At 50.8% G+C, this 23,136-nt stretch overlaps 1 protein-coding gene across 1 annotated transcript; it reads right to left on the bottom strand.

The window, feature by feature from the left end:
• Positions 1 to 1,413: 1,413 nt before the first annotated feature.
• LOC122733363 (extracellular matrix protein 2-like) lies at positions 1,414 to 20,536 on the bottom strand. Its single transcript, XM_043973685.1, has 9 exons — positions 20,371 to 20,536; positions 17,501 to 17,941; positions 15,736 to 16,008; positions 14,407 to 14,522; positions 12,511 to 12,643; positions 11,905 to 12,062; positions 9,056 to 9,195; positions 2,519 to 2,845; positions 1,414 to 1,591 (listed from the first exon to the last, which is right to left on the bottom strand). The coding sequence occupies exons 1-9, from the start codon at positions 20,534 to 20,536 to the stop codon at positions 1,414 to 1,416; spliced, it is 1,932 nt and encodes a 643-aa protein (XP_043829620.1).
• Between the last annotated feature and the right edge of the window lie 2,600 nt (positions 20,537 to 23,136).

Below are 23,136 nucleotides of genomic sequence, written 5' to 3' on the forward strand. Positions count from 1 at the left end.
CCTGACTCTACCTGGGTTTAAATTTTGCCTCTTCCACCTATGTGGGATCCATATCCCATCAGTATGCCTTTGCATTGGCTATGTCCTCTACTTACAATATACTTTCCCCTCCCCCACCTTTAGTTTCTTTCAAAAGCCCAGGTAAAATGCTACTTTATACATGAACCTCCCAGCTGCCTCCCCCTATAAAGCCTCCTGTATTGATTATATATATATATTATATATATGTAAAATATGTGTATATATATAAAATATGTATATATATGTATGTATGCATTTTTTTTGGTGGGGCAAAGAGGGTTAAGTGACTTGCCCAGGGTCACACAGCTAGTAAGTTCTAAATGTTTCTATATAAACATGTTGGATAAAATGTCAACTCTCTGAGGGCAGAGAGTTTCTCCTTTGTACCTTTGCATCCTCATTTAGCACTGTGCCTGCTGTATAGGCAGTGCTTGATAAATGCTTATTGACCTTGGACAAGGTATTGTCCTCTTCTTCCCTTCCTTTCCTTCCCCCTTCCCTCCCCTTTTCCCTCCCCTCCCCTCTCCTTCCCCTCCTTGTGCTTCCATTTCATCTTCTGTAGATTGAGAGGGTTGGACAAGATGAGCCCTAATGTCCCTTATAGCTCTAGAACTAAGAGCCTATGGTCTTAGCCAAAGTCACACAGCAGGTTGCGCTGACACAGGGACACATCTCATTCATTTGGACTAATTAGGAGAAGCATATAGTGGATAGAGAGCTGGTCTTGAAGCCAGGAGTTCTACTTCCGACACACCATGATTGTGTGACCCTGGTCAAGTCACTTAACTTTTCAATGCCCCATACCTTTCTCTGAGGGCAGAAGTTGAAGAGAAAGGCTGACCTGCATTGGTAGAGGGAGTTCCCGCTCTCACAGAAGTCAAAGAGACACTCCCCATCCCTACCCCTAATTAGGGGAGGCCACTGAGTTCTTAATCTAGACTAGATGTCAATGGAGGCCATCTAGGAAATCATGAGGGCCCACAGAGAGACAATGGAAAATGAAGTGAAGATAGGCCTGGTGAGTTAGACCATCTTTTAAATGATATGTATTTTTATTTCATTCAAGTATATACAGTAACTCAAATCAGGCTAAGCCCGAGGTTGTGGGGTAGGGGGCTAGGGTCTGCTGGGATCACTCAGTTTGTCTGGGGAACTAAGCATTCCCCTTTGGATCTCCACTTGCTCAGCAAGCCTTGTCTTTTCCTGAGTGACAGCAGAAAGGGAGCATTCACTGATCCTCCATGAAAAGCCTGAATTAATGATGGCTGACTGGGGGGAGGACTAAGTGGGCTAAGAGTGGCCAAAGGTGGGGAGTAAAGGAAAAGGGAAAGGAGAAGCAGACCCCTCCCAGTGGGGGGGAGCACCCAAGATAGAGGCCTAGGATGTAGGAGGCTAATACTCCTCCTCATCCTGCTGTGGCTTGAGGACCACACTCTCGTAGGCCTTGATACAGGAGAAGGCTGTGGGTGGGATCCTGCGCCGATCGATGAGGTTGTTCTCCAGGTGCATGGAGATGAGGTTCGAGTCCTGTGCTACCCGAGTGTCACAGACAGAATTCAGAGGCACGTGTCTGTGGGAGGAAGAACAGGGGAGAGCTGAGAAGGGGCCAAGGGAAGAGGGCGGAGGAGGAAGAAGAGGGAGCAGCAAATGGCTATGATGGGGCTGAGGCTAGGCCGCCCCTCTCTGGAACTACTGTGTTCCTCCAGTTCCAACTACTAGACTGGCCTGAATTAGGTCTGGCCATGAGGACTGTACATACACTTTGGGAGTGTCTAACATAAAAGGAGACTTTGCAAGTTGGAGAGAGTCAGAGAGGGGCTAGAAATGTGTGTGTGTGTGTGTGTGTGTGTGTGTGTGTGTGTGTGTGTGTGTGTGTGTGTGTGAGAGAGAGAGAGAGAGAGAGAGAGAGAGAGAGAGAGAGTATACACACTCCCAGAGTCATAGAGAGGAGGAGTCTGACCCGGGCCCTCAATACTGGACACCAGGCCCAGACCATTCCTCCCTTCTTGGCTCAAACCCATGTCTATATGCTCAGATTTTTTGCCAGTGCTAAACCTTTAAAAAACCTATACTGGTAGTTTTCCTACTGTGGTCTGCCTTGACTTCTGTCTGCCCTGGGATCCTTGTTCTGTTCCCTGCCTTCTCTGCTCTCTCTCCATAGATTTCCCAGGCCCCATTCTGACTCTGGCTCTCAGCTGTTGGGTCAGAATTGGACCTTGATGTCAGCCTTGTCTCTTGTGCTTCTTGATTTTGGCCCCTGGAACCAGGGGGGACATGAAGAAGAGGCCAGGAATCTTAGGAGCATCATCTTTGAGTGAGAAACCTTCCCAGCCCCCAGGTAGCCATGGCCAAATATTACCCTAGTGAGCAGCATGCCCTGCCAGGCGGTCTCATGCTTGGGGCTGGCTCTGGAGAGGATAATGTTTTGTTCCCCAGTAGGCAGGTTGAGCCGGGGCTCAGAGGGGGGCTGCGAAGGAGGCGTCTCCCACTGGCATACCTGATCTTGTTGTGGCTGAGCCGAAGCACCTGCAAGCCTTTGAGACCCAGGATGCCCCGGGGAATGGCCTGCAACTGGTTGTTGTCCAGGAGCAGCTCTGCCAGGGACCAGCGCAGGCCAAGAAATGACACGCTGTGGATGCCATCGTCTTGCAGGCTGTTGTAAGAAAGGTGCAGAAACTCGAGGCCTGGTTTCATGTGTGCGAAGACATAGCCAGGGATGCGCTCAATCCGGTTGTGATGGAGCATAAGCCGTCGCAGCCCGCGAGGCAGAAAGGAGGGCACATGGACTAGGCGGTTGTGGGACAGGTCCAGTGACTCCAGTTTTCTAATGGAGAGAGCAAATGAGGTAGACAAAATGGGAACCAGACCTTGGGGACCAGGGTGGAATTGAAGGAGCCAGGCTTCCTAATGGGGGAAGGGATGTACTGAAGAAGCACCTTCTGACCTCCGCCCCTGATGGCTTCCACTGTCACCTAGGGCCTTATGGGGCCCTGCCATTTAGATGGTGGCTTCAGGAATATGGCAGAGGGGGAGCCTTAACTATCTCCCTCCAGATCCCCAGCACAGTCACCGAGTCTAAGAAAGCATGGGGTGAAGACTCTCAGGGCACAAAACATACAGTCACACACGTGTGCACACATACACTCACATACCCCAACAGCATATATACACATACACATGTGCACATGCACATACACACATACACACTCACACAGTGTACACACTGCATACACCTATACACACCACACACATATGTACACATACGTACACACGTGCACACATGCGTGCACACATATACGCATAACCCCAACACTGTATGTATAGACTATATGCATGTGCACATGCACATACATACACACGCACACAGCACACACGGTCTACCATCTATACATACCACATACACATGCATGCATGTACACATGCATACACATGTGCACACACGTGTGCACACATACACTCACAACACCAACACTGTATGTATAGACTACATGCATATGCACATGCACATACATACACACACACTCACACAGCACACACACTGTATACCATCTATACACACCACATACACATGCATGCATGTACACATACATATACACTCTACTCTTTCTGTCTGAATCCCCATACCCAGAAGCCTTTCCTTTCCCCCTCCCACGGTAGATGTTGACATTTCTCCTGCTCTCTCCATCCTACATTTCTTCTCTCATTCTTCTCACCTTCAAAAGTTAGTGGCAACAGGTATAATAGAAAACATGCCCAGGGGGTAAAGAGATCTGGGTTTGAATCCCAGCTTGGCCACTTACAAGCTGTGTGGCCTTGTGCAGGTCCCTTCCCTCTCTGGGCCTCAGTTTCCCCCTTGCAATCAGTAAAGCAAGGAAGTCGAATTAGGTGTGCAGTAAGGCCCCTTTCAGCTCTAATACCCAAGGGTTCTTTCGCTAACCACAGTCATCCTCCTCTCTGCCTGTCTCACCCTCATGTCTGGTCCATCATAGGCTCCTTCCCCTAGTTATCTGGGCACCCATTTGCCTGCCCCCATTGTTTTGTCTCTTCCTCAAGTAGAGAAGCTGAGAGCCAAGGCCTAACTAAGAGCGTCAGGTGGACCAGCTATCTTAGGTTCAGCTAGGTGGCTCAGTAAGACCTGAGTTTGAATTCTGCCTCAGCCGCTTTCCCAGCTCTGTGATGCTGGACCACTCCTTTAACCAATCTGAGGCTCGGTTTCCTCATTTGTAAAATAAGGTAATAATAGTGCCGACTTCCCAGGGGTGTTGTGAGGAACAAATGAAATAGTGAGTCTGAAGTACTGTATCAGTCTCAAAGTACTATATGAGCTCTAGCTCTTATTATTCAGGGTCCAAGTTGGGGTTCAGAGACTTGAGTTTGCTTTGGTGAGAACTCCCCAGGCAGAGGATTGACTTCATCTGGGTCTGCCACCTGACCCAAGGAAGGCAGATGCTTCCAACCGTGCCTGTTCCTGGCCCGTCTGGTCCAAAACCCTTGTGGCTGCCCCAGGGGTTAGAAAGATATTGGAGGATTATTCAAATGGAAGTAGCTAAGGCAGTATCCGATCATGGAAATCAAAACAGGTGGTGACCAGCTTTCCTCTGTCTGCCTTCTCTTTCCTCTTGGATTTCAGTCTGTCCTCAAGTCGAACAAACAAAATCTGGGAACTGGCAGACCTCTCCCATTCCATTCTGCTCCCCGGGTACCCCTCCTGACCCCTTCTCCTCAGCCCCAAAGTCTCCTGGCTCCAGAGCCTGAGCTAGGCGTTGTGGGTACCCCTAAAAAGTAAAGCTCAAATGGTATCATTTCAGGCACTGCGATGGGCCGTGAGGAAGATACTTTGGGATGAGATGGGATGGTATGAGGGGGACACCTTTCAGGCATCCCACCTTGGCTGTATTCCTTCCATCCCAACTCCCCGCTCTTTCTCCCTTCTTTAGCCTCCCCCTGATGGAAGAGGACAGGAGAAGGAAATGGCAAACCATTCTAGTATCCTTGCCAAGAAAACCCCATGGACAATGTTGGCATGCCATAGTCCATGGGGTCACAAAGAGTTGGACACGACCGAACGACTGAGAGACAACAACAACAATAAAGAGGAGGGGAGGAAAGAATTGCGAGCCAGAGAAGAGGGAAAAATCGGGCATATCTAGAGCTGGGAGGGACCTTTGAAGGGACCTCCAAAAGAGAGGGCACAGAGACATGAGGTGACCCAAGGCACACAGACTACTTCATGACAGAGGAGGCGGCAAGAGCAAATTGTGGATTTTCTCACCTGTGACATGAATTGAGGAAATCTGATCAAATCTAGATTAATAGTGGGAAAGGCTAGATGGGCTTAAAATCATAAATCAAACTAGTCTAGTAAAAGGAGGAGAATAGGGCATCTAGGTGGTGCAGTGGATAAAGCACCAGCCCTGGATTCAGGAGGACCTGAGTTCAAATCCGACCTCAGACACTTGACACTTACTAGCTGTGTGACCCTGGGCAAGTCACTTAACCCTCATTCATTCCCCCCCCAAAAGCCCCAAAACAAACACAAAATAAAAGGAGGAGAATAGCTAAGGATAACTTAGAATTAACAGGATAAACAGGTACTTCTGGAGCACTTTAAAAAGTTACTGGAGGGCAGCTAGGTGGCGCAGTGGATAGAGCACTGGCCCTGGAGTCAGGAGGACCTGAGTTCAAATCCGACCTCAGACACTTAACACTTACTAGCTGTGTGACCCTGGGCAAGTCACTTAACCCCAATTGCCTCACTTAAAAAAAAAAAGTTACTGGACTGGCTTGGGTAATTCCTGTTCCTGGGAAGGTGGAGGCTGGTGGGAGAAGAAAGACTTATCACTACTTGGTCAGACAGGGCACATTGAGGAGTGATGAAGAAAGTTGTAGAGAGGCAGATTTGGGGCTGATGGTCCCAAATCGGCTGTTTTAGGAGGGAGAGGAGACACTCCTTTCTATCTCCCCCCGCCACCACCCTCCATCCCTGGATATCCTTAAGCAGAGACTGGATGGACATTTGTTAACAATGCCATGGGATAGGGCGGGCTGGATGGTTGCTGAGGCCCCTGCCAGTTTGGGGGTGCTGTGAATCTGGGATGGTCAGTTCTGCTTAGCCCTTTGTCCCAACCACCACAGCCCCCTGCATTTGGAAGGCCAGATGAGGGTGGCTGAGGGGCCTGCTGCCAGGGCTTGTCTGGGAATCCTACAAGGGAGGCCAGCCCTACCGCACAATGGGCGTAGCGGGCCAACGGAGCAATTGGGTGGGGTTTCTCTTCTACCAAAATTGGTGTCTGCTTTCTCTTGCCTCACTTGGCGAGGAGGGGGAAGAGAAAAAAAATAATAATTGAACCCCAAAGCTCTGGGTAACTTTTTCCTGGAATGGAACAAGGATACTGGGCAGGAGGTTTGATTCTCTGGGAATCAGTAGATCAGCACCTCCTTCCTGCCCTGAATCTTTGGTTTTCTCCTTGTCCCTAGCTCTCTAGGCTAGGCACCAAGTCCAGCCATGTGTTCTTCATCCACCCATTCCTGTTCACTCTCCCTCTCAATGCCCTAGTTCAGGCCATCACTGCCTTTTCCCTGGCCTATTGTAACAGTTTTGGATTGGTCCCCTAGCATCCAGACTCTCCCCCTCTAGTGAACAGAGAGGAATATTCTTAAACCTTTGATGAGACATCCCTTGGCACCCCAAATTCCTTAGGCTTGAAATGAGAGGGGGAGTACGGCTAGACAGGAGGGCAGTAGGTAGATGCTATAAATCAGCAGGACCTGAGGGGAAGTCTGGGGCAGCTAGGTGGAGCTGTAGTGGATAGAGTGCCAGGCCTGAAGTCAGGAAGACCCGAGTTCAAATCTGGTCTCAGAAACTTACTAGCAATAATTGGCAAATCATTTCTCCCTGTTTGCCTCAGTTTCCTCATATGTCAAATGAACGGAAGAAGGAAATGACAACCCATTCCGGTAGCTCTGCCAAGAAAACCCCAAATAAGGTCACAAAATGTTGGACACAACTGAAACAACTGAACAGCAACATCAATGAGGTCAAGTCCAGGGAGGTCTACTAAGGCTGAATAAAGCAAAGGTCACAGTATGTAAGGTACATAGATAGGAGATCAGGCAGCAGGAGGCCAGAAGACAAGGCATAGAGGCCTAGGCAAAGCACCTGGGTACCGTGAAATCAAGACCTATCTAGTGGGCTCAGGCTCAGAAGCAATGGTGGAGCTTGATACTGAGCCAAAGGGGAGAGGGATGTTGTCTCCAGCTACTTGCCAACCAGTCTTAGAGTAGACAGGCCTGAGACCACAGAGGGACACAATAGACATCTCATTGGGTCAAGAAGGTAAGAAACCAGGCCCCATCCTTCCAGCTTGGATTCCTGACTTCTTATTCCTTCCCAATTTCCTTCTTCTAAACTTCTGGACCACTGACCTGCCCTAAGTCTGGGCCAACCAGAAGAGCCTTTAGCTCTGGCTCTCCTGCACCTGGTCTCAAGCCACTTGTCACCTTCAACTCTGGCAGAATAGAGGTGGCAAGGAAGCAAGACAGATATGATGATGACGGGCTGGGTATACTGCTTGGGGAGAATGGGGCTGTGGCTCAAACTAAGCACATGTGTGGAAATATCCCTTGTTTCTCAATTGCCAGTCCCACATGGTTTTGGTCTTGTCATAGAGGAAATGGGAATATTTAGAGGATCTGTGTGACCGCTGCCTTCTTCCTCTCTGGGCTTCAGTTTGTTCAACTTTGAAATGAAGAGGCGGGACTAAATGATGGTTACTTTATAGCTCTAAATCCTGCCTATGATCCTATGAGACCAATCCCAAGTTACCTTGGGGCAGCAAGGTTGGGGGCAAAGAGGAGGGAAGGGGAGAGGTTGGGGAAGAAAGGAACTCTGGAGGTCTTGGATGGATCATAACATCATAGGATAGGATCATCAATTGATAAACATTTATTAAGTGCTTACTGTATACTTACTGCATGAGTCCAGAATTAGAGTTGGAAACAACTGTAGAGACCATTTAGTTCAGCCCCCTCATGAGAGAGGGGGGAAAAAGGAGGTCCCCGGAGGGTTGCATGGCTGAGACTTAAGCTCGGCTCTCATTACTCCAAGTTTGGTGGGAAGGGTCTGTCTCCCTCTCTCCCTCTCTCCCTCCAACTGTCTCTATCTCTACCTGCTTCCCGCTGTGGCACATACTCATTCCATTGCACATTCTGCCTTACTCAAGGCCAGCTATAACTTTTGAATCATGGTAGCTCAAGTCATCCCTGGTAAATGTTCATTTGTTTGGGGAGAATCATAGATTTGGGGTGATCGTGGAGTAGAAGAAAGGGCCCAGGTCAGGGAAGAAGGGCCCCAGGGTATGCAAGTTGCGGCTTGGGAGAGCCATCCAAGTGGCAACCACTACAAATCAGGGCTTCATGGGTTGCTTTATTGATTGCCTAGGCTTAAGAAAGTGATGAAGAAAATGTTAATAATGTAGATGAAACAGAAAAGTGTATATTTTGGGGGGAGATATGGTTGTTAAATGTCTACTAGTACACCCTTGCTTGTATGACACTCTTTGGGCAGTGGGTGAACTAGAAAAGTCTTGAAGACTGCTATGTGGGGAGACTTGGCAGGTCTGGGTCCATATCTAATAAAGCCCAGATTCAGGTTTGGCCCTGAAGGTTGGGGGTGACAGTTCCCCAGAACAGCCCTGCTCCGTGGACTTAACCACTGCCTGAGCCCTGGCTGGACCAGCTGTCACGTAGAAGTATTGTTGACCACCAGAGGAACTAGGAGAGATGCAGCAGAGCTTTGGAGTGCAACCTCTTGGCCACATTTGTCAGTTGAGGTAAAAGGAGTTACTGAGAGCTCCTTTGATAAAGTACCGTTCTGTGGGCATCATGGAGTGGCACAAAGTGTCAGCAAAGTGTGGACCTGGGTTTGAATCCTACCTCTGATCCTTAATTGTTGTGTGACTGGGCAAGCCACTTGCCTCAATTTTTTCCTTTTTCCTAAAATGGGAAGAGGGGAGTTTGGGGGAGCCACACTCACGGGAGGTCGATCCATGCTCGGGGGGCAATGTGGTCCTCCTGGATTCGGTTGTTGCTTAGTACCAGCAGGCTCAAGCTCCGGGACTTGTTCAACACACGCTCACTTATTTCTTCAATGTGGTTGCTGTCAAGGTGTAGTTCCTAGACCCCGCCCAGCCCCAAGAGGGCAGAAAGTGTGAGGCAGGGAGACAGAGGGGTGACCTTTTGTATAGCTACAGACCAAGTTACACCAAGTCACATGCATTCCTGATGACTTGAGGGGATGGGGAAAAGAGGGCCTGGGGTTGGCACCAGAAGGCTGCTCTACAACTCTCCAGGAGCAAGATTCCAGTCCCATGTTACTACCTAGGTTCTGAGTGTTGCTGATGCCTGCTATCCACTCACCAGTGATGTCCATCCACCCACCAGTGATGGTCCATCCACCCACCTGTGATGGTCCATCAACCCACCAGTGATGTCCATCCACCCACCAGTGATCATCTATCCACCCACCAGTGATGCTATCCATCTACCCACCAATGATGTCCATCCACCCACCAGTGATGTCATCCATCCACCCACCAGTGATGGTCCATCCACCCACCAGTGATGGTCCATCCACCCACCAGTGATGTCATCCATCCACCCACCAGTGATGGTCCATCCACCCACCAATGATGTCCATCCACCACCAGTGATGGTCCATCCACCCACCAATGATTTCCACCCACCCATCAGTGATGTCCATCCACCCACCAGTGATTGTCCATCCACCCACCAGTGACGGTCCATCCACCCACCAGTGATCGTCTGTCCACCCACCAGTGATGCTATCCATCCACCCACCAATGATGTCCATCCACCCACCAGTGATGTCCATCCACCCACCAGTGATCGTCTATCCACCCACCAATGATGACCATCCACCCACCAATACTTCCTAGTTCTTATTGACTCTGGGGTTTGGTGGTCAAGGACAAGAGCTGCCTCTACTGCCTTACTACCTGCGTGACTATGGACAAATCCTTTCATGGGCCTCAGTTCGTTCCTCTGTAAAATATGGGAGTTCCCTCCAGCTCTCGATCTAGGAGCCCATTGTGCCCCTGGGCAAATTGCTTCCGCTCCCTGGGCCTCAGCCTCCTCCTGTCTAAAATAAGAGCTTTGGACCAACTGGCCTCTCAAGGTCCTTTCCCACATCACCCTTCCATGCTGCTTCCCAGCCTTCTCTTGCAGTCTCTAGGTACGCCCTGAGCTATACATTTGCTCTAGGAAATCAGACCCTCCTGTGTCCCTGCCCTCCCTCTGGCCCAGGGAGAACCATAGATGAGAGGATTTAGAGAGAGGAAGAACCTTAGAGGTCAGCTAATCCATTGGGATGGGAAACTTGAGTTCTGGTCTGCGTTCTAGCACTGACTTGCTCTGGGTTCCTCTGGGTTCTTCTCTGGTTAGTGCTAGAACCAGCACCAGAACTCAGGTCTCTTGGCCCTCTCAGGCTATTCCTCTTTCCGCCCCACCTTTGGCTCCAAAAGAGCCTGGTCTGCAGAACAGACCCTGGTCTGTATCCCGCTCCCTCACCCTGGTGCCAGGGGAGAGAGCCGGCTGCCACAAACAACATTCAGCATGTCCTGCATGCAGCTATCCAAGGCAAACAGAAGAGGCGGAGGGAAGGGGGACAGATTCTGGAGAGGAAGCACGGTGGGCGTTTCAGGGCTGACATTGGATGTGGCTCCTGTTTCTCCCTTCCCTCAGACCCCAGAGGCCCAGGGCCTCTCCTCCCAAACTCCAGGGCAGGACCTCGCCCCTCATCACCCCACAGCAGCCAGTGAGTTCTGGGGCCAGAGGAGGATGGGAGGCTCTGTCCTGCAGGTGTGTCCTTAAAAAAGCATCGGGTGGAGCCCAGATGTCTGTAAAGTGAGCCCTATCTTCAGTGTCCTAGGAAGGGGGGGTGGGTCCTATTGAAAGGAGCCTGACTTGTGCAGCAGACAAAGCTGGGAGAAAGGAGACCTGGGGTTCAAGCCTCCCTTTGCCAGGGAGCTCTTAGAACCTTGAGCTGCGGCCCTTAGCCCCAGAGGTCAGCAGGTCCATCCCTCTTCATTTGACAGATGAGAAAACTGAGGGCCCAGATATTAAGGGAGCAGAGCCAGAGCTTGAACTCAACTCTTTGGGCTCCAAAGCAAGTGTTAAGTTTCCTTTCCCATATGGAAAATGAGAGGATCAGGGTGGAACTGATCCAGCTCTGATCTGCAATAAGCAAGAGCGAGAAGATGGGGTGAGGAAGGGTAATGCTACCTTGACAAAAAAAATAACCTTCCTCCCCCAGGGATGCTCTTGATATGATGTAGTTTCCTTCAACAAACTGAAGTGTTTCTTTACCTATTGAGGAAGGGAATTTGGATCATTGGAGCCTAGCTCTAGGACTGGAAGCCCAACCCCCTCATTTGACAGAGGAGGAAACTGAGGCCCAGGGAGGGGAAGTGATATGTCAAGAGGTCACCCAGATAGTAGGTAGGATTTGAGCCTAGTAGTTCCCATGACTCCATATCTAATGTTCTCTTCACACAGCATGAGGTGGTGGGTTTTTGGTTTTTTGGTTTTTTGCTCAACAGCACTCTGGGAAAGCTGATTATCATCAGGGAAATCCTTTTGTAAAATGTCTCCTCACTCACTAATTTCTCTGTGGTCACTTTGGATGGGCGTGCATCAGCTTTGCTTAAAGTAAGAAGCACTCAGACTGTTGGGAAATCTCAAGTGTCCAGGGCTGCCCTGCTGTGTGGTGGGAGGGGGCCTCCCTCATCTTTTCACCGGGCTCCCCCTCTCCTCCGCCCCACCCTTCCCAAGGAGCCTTGACCTCGGAAGGACTCTGGCCCTCACCTGCAGGGAAGCAGGCAGGCCCTGGGGGATGCCTCGGAGGTGGTTCCGGTTCAGTCTTAGATACATCAGGCTCTTCAGAGGCTGAAATGCCAGCGGATAGATGTTCCCATCATGCAGCTGGTTTCCTTCGGCTTCCAGAGTCAACAGTTTGGCAAGTCCTGGGGAAAAGAGCCCTAGTGAACCTTGGCCCATGAGCAATGCAGCCACATGAGGGCCCTGAGAGAGGTGCAGAAAAGGAGGGACAAGCTGTGTCTCCAAGTCTGTGACCAGAATGCTCCCCTTTAGGATCTGTTCATTGCTAAGGATTTATCCAGTGATGAGTCAGAGACCCAGGACCGGAAAGGATTCAATCCAACTTCTTCATTTTACAGAAACAAAGAGGGTAAACTGAGGCCCAGGGAGGGGACTTGACTTGTCCAAAGGCCCAGCTTTTGAAGCCAAGCTCCCCTGATTCCAAAGCCAGTTCTCCCTTCCCACAACCCCATGCTCTATACTCCGCCCCCCCCCAACCAGGGGCACTAGCCTCCCTGTCTTTGTCAAAAAATACTCTACAATCCTTCCCTGGGGGAGGTGGGGACAGATGCCCCTTGTGGTCTCTGCCCTCACCACGGAAGCTGGTCCTTTGGAGGCCACGGAGGGTGTTGTCATTGACCTTGAGTTCTTGGAGAGAGGATGGCAATTCAGGGATAGCAGAAAGAGAATTTCCATCCAAGTTCAGTCGCTTCAGCCGAGTCAGGTTCTGTGGAAGGACAAATGTCGGCTGCTCAGAGGCTGGAAGCCAGAGAGGTGGCGGTGGTGGTGGCAGTGGCGGTGGCGTGGAGGGTCTACAACATCAGAAGTCCAAAGGCCAATGGTTCCACTATGTACTCTCTGAGCGGCTTTGGGGAGAGCACTTCCCCTGAGCCTCAGTTCTCTCACCTATACAATGGGCATGAGAATAATGCCTGCCTCTTGGGAGGTTGCTTCAGTGACCATATCAATATTAACCATCAGTATTCCAACAATGTATGAATTCCAAGTTGGTGTTGGTCATTATAATACGGGGCTTTGCCTGTGCTTGTCTGTGCTGAAGATACAATACTGAAGAACTGGTAACTAGCTAAAACTTTTGTGTTCCCTATGAGGGCAATCTAGAACAAAGCTTCTCAAACCATGGGTTACGACCCCATGTGGGGTCATGTCACTGAATGGGGCAGGGGGCAACAACTTTGGCAACAGTAAGAGGTTACATAGACCTATTTTATATACATATAATACCTGGGGTCGTGTAAAAAGTTCTTGGGTAAAAAGGGGTCGTGAGTGGAAAAAGTTTAAGCCCTGCTCTAGAACGGGGTAGGGAAGAGGAAGAGAGAGAAAGAAACTTGGGTCTTCCATAGGAAATGCGTGTAGCAGCAGCAGCACCACCACCATCGCCATTGTGCTGGCTCTGGAGTCAGAAGTCCTGGGTTCAAAGCCTGCCTCTGCCTTCTAATAGCTGTGGGACCTTTGGGAAGTCATTCCACACCTCTGCCTCATTTTCCCCCTCTGTGAAGTGGGTTGGACTAAATGATTTCTGAGGCAAATCTCCATGTGGTCTGACAGCAGAGCATATTACAGGTATTCTAGGGACTGGGCAACTGTTGGTTACAGTGGTGAGGCTATACCCACATTCTTACTGTGAAAGAGGAGGAAGAGGAGGGGGAGGAGGGGGAAGAGGAGGAGGAGGAAGGGGAGGAGGAAGAGGAGGAGGAGGGGGAGGAGGAGGGGGAGAGGAGGAAGGGGAGAAGGAAGAGGAAGCAGGAGGAAGGGGAGGAGGAAGAGGAAGCAGGAGGAAGGGGAGGAGGAGGGGGAGGAGGAGGGGGAGGAGGAAAAGGAGGAAGAGGAGGAGGGGGAGGAGAAGGAGGGAGGAAGAGGAAGGGAAGGAGGAGGGGGGAGGAGGAAGGGGAGGAGGAGGGGGAGAGAAGGAGGAGGAAGGGGAGGAGAAGAAGGAGGAGGAGGAGAAGGGGAGAAGGAGGGAGAGGAGGAGGGGGGAGGAGGGGGGAGGAGGGGGGAGAGGAAGAGGAGGAAGGGGAGGAGGAGGAGGAAGAAGAGGAGGAGAAGGGGGAGAAGGAGGGAGAGGAGGAGGGGGGAGGAGGGGGAGGGGGAGGGGGAAGAGGAAGGGGAGGAGGAGGAGGAGGATTACTTAAAGTCACACAGCCAGCCAGGACTCCTGACTGACAAGCCCTCACCATGCTGTCTCCCCTGCCCCCCAACCTCCCCCTTTTCAATGGCCTCTGTTTCTTCAGTGCCTTGGGTAAGTCATGGAATCAGGCTTAAGCCAAAAGAATGCAGCTCCAATGGTGCAGTTTCCGGCCCCTGATGGGCTGGTAGGAGAGCTATTAAGTGAAAGGGGCCTGGCTTTACCCCCAGACCCTTCCCATCAGACTACATGAAATGCCTGGACATTCAGGACAGCTCCAGGGCCCTCCCCTCCCCTCCCCTCAACCAGTGGCTCTCTAAGTAGGGACCGCTAGGCTCACGTGCCTTGAAGGCATCAGGATGCAGGCCTTGGGTGTCCAGTTTGTTCTTGCTCAGATCAAGCCACTCCAGGTTGGGCACACCATTGAAGGTCTCAGCTGGGATCTTGGAAATTTCGTTCTCTAGGGAATAAAAAGAACCCCCCACCACGTTTTACCATCCTATGTGTCAAAACTGTTTCTTCTCCCCACTGCTAGCACTGCCCCGTGGCGCCAGCCCACCTGGCTTCTGATAAGAAGGCTCAGCCTGCTAGGCTTGGCTAGTCTGTAGAATAGCCGGCGCTCACCAGCACCAAGGTCCCCAAGGGGCTCTGGGCCTCTTCAGATTGAACAAGGCCTATACTGGGAAATCAGACTACCCAGCCCACATTGGAAGCCCTTCCATTTGATCAGATGAGCCAGGACTTTGGTCCCCATGTGGACAACCAGGGTGCTGGACTTGGGAGTCTGGAAGACCTGGGTTCAAGTCTTGCCTCAGCTAGTAGCTGTGGGACTCAGGGCACATCGCTTGTCCTTTCTTTCTTTCTTTTTTTTTTTTTAGTGAGGCAATTGGGGTTAAGTGACTTGCCCAGGGTCACACAGCTAGTAAGTGTGAAGTGTCTGAGGCCGGATTTGAACTCAGGTACTCCTGACTCCAGGGCCGGTGCTTTATCCACTGCGCCACTTAGCCGCCTCGCTTGTCCTTTCTGAAACTCAGTTTCTCCACACAGAAAATGAGACTAATATGCATTCTACCTCCCTCACAGGGCAGTTGTAGAGTTCCAGGACAGTAATCGTTGAAAAGTGCTTTATAAACGTTAAAGCTCTCTAGAAATGTCTGAGCGGGATGCCCATCAGACTTGTGGGGTAGGGTTAGTGCACTAGAACAGTGAATTTGGAGTCAAAGGCTCTGGGTTCAAATCCTCTCTCTACTGCTTGCCAGCTGTGTGACCTTGAGTAGGTCACCTAACTTCTCTTGGCCTCAGTTTTCTCATCTGTAAAGTGAGGGGTTCTGTGGTCTCTTCTGGCTCTAGATACACAACCCCACAAGGATGTCAAGGGGAAGTATTGTTAATGACAGTAATGAAAACAATAATCTAACAATATCTTCCTGCGTCTGGATGGTGATTTGTGCCCCAAACACTTTCTCTATCTCGTTTGATCCTTAGACTGCTTTGTGGGTAAGAAGGGCTGTGATTCTTATTGTCATTTTGCAGAGGAGGAAACTGAGTCCCAGAGCCCCCAAAGGCCTTGCCCAAGGTGACCCAACCACCTTGTAGCCTAATCAAGGTGAGAGCCCAGGCCTCTGGCCTTGCGGTGCCTCTGGGGCCTGAGCCCTAGAGCCCTTGCTGCTTACCTGACAGGTAGAGGGTCTTGAGGCCTGGGTCACTGAGAGGTGGAATCACCTTCATTTTGGCATTTCCACAGGAGATGCTGGCCTCAGACAAGTGGCACATGGCTGGGAGGGAGGGTATAATCTCCTCAGTAGGACCCAGGGATGGAAAGATGATGGGCCGAAGGAGGAGGGGAGTGTCACCGCGGCTGGGCCCCGACTTCTTCCAGTTGGTCTCCAGGTCTCTGGTGTTCTGACCCCAGCCTTCAGCCTTCTGTTGTAATCGCCAGGTGACAGCTGAGGAGGAAGACAGAGTCAGAGGGCAACAAACGAGGAGGCTGCAGCAGCCCCAAACTCTACGAGCCCCCTCGAAAATGAGGCCCAGAGTGAGGAAAGCCTTGGTCAATGGCACCCAGCAACCCAGCACCACCATCAGGAGCAGGGCCGGGAGAATCCTGGGGGGCACCCTGAGATGGGGAGAAGAGTACATTGAGGGAGCGAGGAGTGGGGTGCCCCGGCGATCTGGAAAATCCACGTAAAATGTGTTGGCCTTCCCTTCGTGCCTGAGAAGAAATCAGAACTATCACGCTGTTAAAAGAGAAAAGCTGTCGATATTCTGTATTACTAAATACATCAATTTTATGCATTTCCTGAGTTTCTTTTTTTTCCCCATTTCCTGAGTTTCTAAACATTTTCTGTGTCACCTGCTGGCCTTCCATGTCATCTGCGGCTTCTGTGAAACTCCTCCCAAATTCCCATTTAATTTCTTGTGCCAACCTGTGATATATGGTGGGGAAAGTCACGATATGGAAGGGATAACTGTAGTGGTTCCAGAGTCAGACGACCGGGGCCTGATCCTGATCTCCCCTCCTCTGCCTTCAGTTCCCTCAGCTGTGAAACCTGGGCTTGGGGGTGGGAGGTCTGGCTGGACTGAATGGCCTTCTGGTCCTCCCTCCTCTAGATTTTGGATCGGGTGTTAGCCTAGCTGGGAAGGCAGATTAGCTCCGGTCCTGGGCCTGGGATGACTACAGGCAGCAAATAAAGACTGTTTGAGACTGGCCGTTTTGAGAGTTCCGAAAGAGAATGTTATAGTGTTGGAGGTGGGAAAAAGGGACCGAGGGGAAGACAGGTGGGGTCTCGTGCTGCTCTAGGCTTCGGCTGTCTCTGGGGGGCTTTTTCTGTGGGTCTGGGGTTGTGTTCCTTCGCTGCTGAGGTCCCCTGGGGAAGTGGGTGTCTTGGTGCCTGCTGATGAGCCAAGCTGCCTGAGGTCTGGACAATGGGAGCCAGCTGCCAGAGATCTCTTTGTTGGGAAGGCCTCTATATCACAGAGGCAACAAAGCTTGGGTCTTGACAACACTCTTCCCGAGGGAGCATCGGGGTTGTTGGTGAAAGTGTCCTGATGGTCAGAAGTTGTGGGACCTTCCCTCCCAGGCTGAGGTTTTTTCCCTTCCACTGTGTTCTGGTCCCTTTTCCTAGTGTCCTGGGATCCATCTCTGGTTGCCCAAGGCTCCCTACTATGTCACCCTCCCAGCCTCAAGATCTCAGCTTTCCTCATGAAACCTCAGCCTCCTTTGGCTCTCTCTCTGGTTGAGACCTAGGAGGTCCCTTGAGAGATTTGCCTAAACAGGTTAATGGTGGCCCAATTCCTGGGGTTGATGCTGTATTGGGGAATGGGGGGGGGGCAGAGTTCCTCATTGTTGGCGTTTTCATCCTGCAGAGAACTTCCCCCTTTACAATAGATCCACCTCCCCATATGTCCTTCCATCTCTTGGTCCTGCCGTCTCCTTACCTTTGATCGTCTTCTTTGCTTCTTGTCTCTTGAGATCAGCTTTTTTGGAGTCCCCACCTCCTAGCTTCCTGCTCTTCCTCTCTTCTTTGAGGCCAGTTACCTCTAGAGGAAGTGTCTTGTTCTTCCTGGATTGGTTAATGGCTGGTGGTAAGGGCTCTACCTTCCCTTCCCTTTTCTTTCCCATTTCCGGTTTCAGATAGATTGGCTTGGCCTCTTGCTCCCTGAGCCTTAGAGTATGGATCTTACGCCGAGAGAGCCCCTTCTTGTGATTCCGAGCAGGCGATTTGCCACTTGACCTTGGGGCCTGGCTGAGCTCTCCATGGCTGTGGGCACCCCCCTTAGGAGTTTTCCTGACCTTCAGGTGGCCAGCTCCTGGTGGCACGGTCTCCTCTTCCATAGCCTTTGCTCGATGCTTTCGTTCCAGCACGGGCCTCAACATCCCTGTAAAAGGATACACTAGATTTGGCCAGACGTCAAGACACAGCCAAGCAGGTTGGCTACGTCACCTCGGGGACTGTCTCAGAAATTGTCCTGTTGAAAATCTAGGCTCAGACTGGAAAGGGTGAGGTTGGGGGTTGGGATGGGGAGGAGTCATATAACCAGTATTTCAGAGGTGAAAATCCAACCTGCCACTTTGTGGTGGCCCCAAAGCATCCTAGGATGGCGCTTTTCTGCCTCCCTTCTTTTGCTCCTTCCTCTCCTTTTCTCTTTTCTTTTTCCTGGTTCTCTTGGTCTTACTCCCTCCCCCACTGCTCTGTTATGCATTCTCTAGAGATGGCAGGAATCTTAGAAATCATCAAGTCCAACCCCATCATTTTATAGATGAGGAAACTGAGTCACAGAGAAGGGCAGAAAACAGTTCAAGATCCCACCTGCCTTATAGAATTTCAGAGTTGGAAGGGATCTCAGTGCAACACCGCCCCCCCCCCCCCCAAGTTTAACCCCTACTAGGACAGGCTAGATAAGTAGTTATCTAGTCTCTGTTTGAAGACTTCCAAGGAGAAAGTAGACTAGTCCACTCCAAGTCAGGCCAGGCCTCACTGCCTGACAGCAAGCCTAAAGTAAGCCCTTTGGAGTTCTACCCCCTGGGCCAAGGAGAGCAAGTCTGAGGCCTCCCTATGTGGGGCAGCCCTTCAAAGACTGGAAGCCACTTATCAACCTTTTTAATATGAACAGCCTCTCAGAGGGGGGCCTGGCTCACAGCCAAGGAGGGCAAGCTCTGGTTGGCATCCCTTTACCACCAGGATGGAGCTGATATGAGAACGAAGGAGTCACCGAAACTGGTAGGAACTCTTCTTGCTCCTCCCACCATTTCTGTGTCAAGTCCAATCAATTCACCCAGGAGACATTGAGCCACAGTCCACAGCAGACTGAACTCTGCCCTGATGAAAATGAAGGAAGGAGGAGGCAACTTCCTTGTCCCCTTCTCTCCCCCTCTCTCACTTCCCAGGCACCCACTCGAGAGATCAGGGAGGCCTATGTGAGAGGAAGGCCAGGGCTGTGTGGCAAAAGTCATCCTTCCCCTCTTCCCTGACAATCTAAGGGCTCCAGGGGCACCAGGATAGGGCAAGGCCTTGAAGGATGCCCTTTCATTTCCTCTTCCCTACCCCAGTGACCTTGGACCCTTAGAATCCATTTGGAGGAGGGGGGCTTACCCTCTCTGAACTTCATTTTCTCAATCTGTAAATTAGGGAAACAAAGACCCTGACAACATTCCTTAGGCAGTTGTTGAGAAATAAAAATAAAAATGAGATCCCATTTGAAACACCAAGAGAGTAAGAGTTAGTCCTCTCTGGTAGATGTCATTTTAAAACAAATATTCCTTAAAATACACATGTGAAACATGGAGGACATGAAGGGGGCGATCACAGTTCTCATTTCTGTAAGTGCTTTAGGTTTGCAAAGCCATTTAAATGCAGGGGGCTGTTATTAGCCTCATTTTACAGATAAAGAAACTGAGGCTCAGAAAAGTGATTCGACTTGCACAGGGTCACATGGCTGTTTGTGCATCTGAGGCAGGATTTGAACCTGGGTCTTCATGACCTCAGGTCCATCCCTCTCTTCACTACTGCACACTGTCTCTCTAAGGCATCACTTAAAGCTGGGGGAGGGGGAACACACTTACATCCGTCTCTGATGACACTGTTTCCCGAAATGTGATTTGAACGCGACTGTCTGTGCCGCACCTTTGGGGGCGGTTGGTACCATCTAGTTATACTGGCCTATACTGGTCTCCTTGGCCAACAACAGCCCCCTGGTCAATGGCTAGGGCAGTCATTTCCTGGGGATGTGGTGGCCGGTTGGCGGTAGTTAAGGCCTTCCACGATCTGGTTCTTCCTACATCCCCCATTGGTCCCCTTACACCCATGTAGCCTCCCCCTGCTCTGGCCAGGGTAGTCTCCTCGCTGCCCACGCTCCTTCCTCCCTCCAGGCCCTAATTGGTTTCTTTGGGTGGAAGGCCCTGTCTTCTGTTCTCTACTAATTTCTGCCTATCCCAATTCTACTGCCCCATCTCCTCCCAGAAGCCTTTCCTGCCTGGTGACCTCTGTTCCCCAGGGGACTTCTTCTGAGGCTCCATAACACCATCTACTGGTGCTCCCAGCTTATTTCTGCCTTGTTCCCCCCTCCACACGCTGCTAGTCTGGGAGCCCCAGCCTCGAAGGAAGCAGGTTTTCTCTTGCAAGGAGCCCCTCACTCTGGGGGGGGGCCTTATTCAATGAAGAACTGTTCAGGGACTGGCTTCTGGCTTTGGATTCTCAAGTGAACCTTGCCAGGAGAACCCTTTTAGGTGCTCCTTCCCCAGGATCCCCGACATGTGCTTCGGTCCCATACCCCAAAGCTCTGGGATCCTGAGCATCCCCTCTCCTCACCTTCACGGGAACCCAAGTCGGGCCGCTCCGATGCTAGCAGTGGGGGTTCTTTGGTTGGTTCCTTCCTCCCTGGCTCTTCCTTGGTCAGCCGCCACATGGTCAGCCTAGCCTCCCCTGAAAGGCCCACCAGACACAAAGCCAACCCCGTAAGGATGGTGAGCTCCATGGCCTCCCCCTCCTCACACCTTCCTTCTACCTGCTCTGTTCGATGGTCTCCCACCCACTCTGGCCTCTGCCAAAAGGGAGCAAGTCAGAAAGAAGTTATGGCTAGGCTGCCTACCTACCCTGCTGACTGGGGGAGCTTCCGCCCTCCCCTTCCCCCCCAACCAACCCGCTTCTCTTGTGGCCCCTCTCTAAACAAACACCCTTCACCTGCCTTGCCCCAAACTTTCCCTTCTTCCACTAGAGAAGAAAGAGAGATTGATTTTTTGAGGACCTAAGTTTTTCCCTTTTAAAGCATTAAAAAAATCAGACCTGAGTTTATTTACCCCTGGCCCTGGCCCAATACCCTACCCACCACCCCCTTTCCCTAATCCACTGGCTAAGAAAGGGAATGGAGGGTTCCCAGTGGTTAGGCCCTGGGGCCTTCTTCCCCCTCCTCCGCACCCCCCAATGAATGAGGTCTCTGTCTCAGCATCTGTGAGCCCCAGTGTTGAGGAAAGCCCTGTTCACTCAGGGCTCAAGACTGCCAGCCACCATCTCCAAGACTAATCCCACTGTATTTGGCTTCCCAAATACAGTGCACTCTTAGTTATCCAGCATGGCTGATAGTCTGATCTAGTCAATACTCTGGACAACATATAGAGAGAAAGACAGAGAGACACAGAGAGACAGAGAGACACAGAGAGACAGAGAGACACAGAGAGACAGAGAGACAGAGACAGACAGAGAGACACAGAGAGCACTCAATGACCTGAACTTGACTGGGAGCTTCCCAAGGGTAAGGACTGTACCTTTATTCATCCCAGTGTGGGATACCCTGATGCAACCTCCGACTTAGATGAGGAATATCAATAGGTCAAGAGTTCCCAAGTGAGAAATCTCCTGGTGTGGAAACTCCCTACCTTCACAGAAGCCAGAAATCAAGAATCAGAAGGACCCTCAGTGGTCTTCTAGTCCAACCCCTACCCAAAAGGAAGCCACATCAACACAGAACCAAAAGGGGGTCCAAGGCGGACATTGCTCCGAGTTCTGTCTCCTAGGGCTAAGAACAACAAAGTTACTCCCAATTCCATGTAATGGCCTTCCATTTAATCGAAGCCAGCTAAGTCTTTTCTTCTCCAGGCGAAATATCCCCAGTTGCTTTAACTCCTCCTTTTATGACATCATCTCCCTTCAGTCCCCTCACCATCCTGGTTGCCCCTCCTCTCTGGCTTGCCAAAGTTCTTATGGGGTACCTAGAACTGAACAGGGCACCCAGAGAATGTCTTCCTAGGACAGACAAGGGAAAAGCCAGACCGAGGTCCTGAACCTTTTTTGCGGACTCCTTTGTAAGTCTGCTGAAGCCTAGGGACCCCTTCTCAGAATTGTTTTAAAACAAAATAAAATCCATAGAAAGCCGATTATATTAAAATACAGTTATCAATATATTTGGGCAGCTAGGTGGCACTGCAGTGGATAGAGTGCTGGGCCTGGAGTCAGGAAGACCTGACATCAAATGTGGACTTAGATAATTACTAGCTGTGTGACCCTGGGCAACTCACTTAACCGTGTTTGCCTCAGTTTCTTATCTCTAAAATGAGCCAAAGAAGGAAATGGCAAAACACTCCCACATCTTTGCCAAGAAAACCCCAAACGTGATCAGGAATAGTCAGACACAACTGAAAATGGCTGAGCAAAAAACTGATTTGTTTAAAGTTAACAAACTTCCCCTTATTTCCTGCCCCGCCCCCTCCCCCCAACCCTCCCAATGTTAAGAACCCTTGTTGTATACATTGAATCATAGGATCATGATTTGCCCAAGGTCACATGAGTAATGTCAGAGTCGGGTTTGAAGCCAGGCCTTCTGACCCCAGAGTGGTATTCACTTACCACTTCCCAACACAGCCTAAGTCCACAACTAGAATTTCCATTCACAAGCATAACTACTAGTAATTCCTACTGTATGCCAAAGTGCTAGGTAAGGGAATATTTCAGGTGTATTACAGCACTCAGGTGGCTGTTTGTTTGGTGAAGGGGGTTTTTTCTTTACTCGCCTCGCTGGTAGGTACATCAGTACATGGGGATATGGGGTATCTAGTAGGGGCAAGTAGTTAATTATCCTGGAATTCTTCTGGGGTTTTTAAAGGTGCCAGATGGGGGCTGGTGGCTCAGATTTCAGTGGATGCAGAGAGTGGCTAGTAGATGAGGGTACCAAGTAAGTAAGTTCTGAGGAGAGGGTTGCCAGGCTGGTCAAAGACCTTCTCTTCTATGGTCATTGTGATGTAGTGGGGTGGGGCAGGGAGGGGCTGGGTGTATGCATGGGGGAGGGGGGTTCTATGACAGTTCAGGCCCCCTTTCCCTGGTCTCAGTGGTAACGAGGAGATAGCAGAAAGAGGTTAGCACTGCCTGTCACACACACATTGCCTTAGGTTACCCGGTACCCCCAACATCTATCACAGTCTTTCCATCAAATGGCTCCAACAAAACTCAGTTAGATTCATGACACAGGGTGAAATTTGATTAACAGTCATTCATAGCCCTCTTCTATTCACAGCAGGGGGCCCCAGGACACAGCCAGCTTCCCCCCCCCCCAGCTCCTCTGGGATCAGAGCTCAGGTTCACACT

This window comes from Dromiciops gliroides, chromosome X, assembly GCF_019393635.1.
Source record: "Dromiciops gliroides isolate mDroGli1 chromosome X, mDroGli1.pri, whole genome shotgun sequence".
Taxonomy (NCBI): Eukaryota; Metazoa; Chordata; class Mammalia; order Microbiotheria; family Microbiotheriidae; genus Dromiciops; species Dromiciops gliroides.

Coding starts and splice junctions, on each gene's coding strand:
- LOC122733363 (XM_043973685.1), bottom strand. CDS start 20,536: ATGGAGCTCACCATCCTTACGGGGTTGGCTTTGTGTCTGGTGGGCCTT. Junction 12,644..14,406: donor TGCATCCTGATGCCTTCAAG/GCACGTGAGCCT, acceptor GTCCTTCCACAG/AACCTGACTCGGCTGAAGCG. Junction 2,846..9,055: donor CGAGCATGGATCGACCTCCC/GTGAGTGTGGCT, acceptor TCTCTCCATTAG/AAAACTGGAGTCACTGGACC.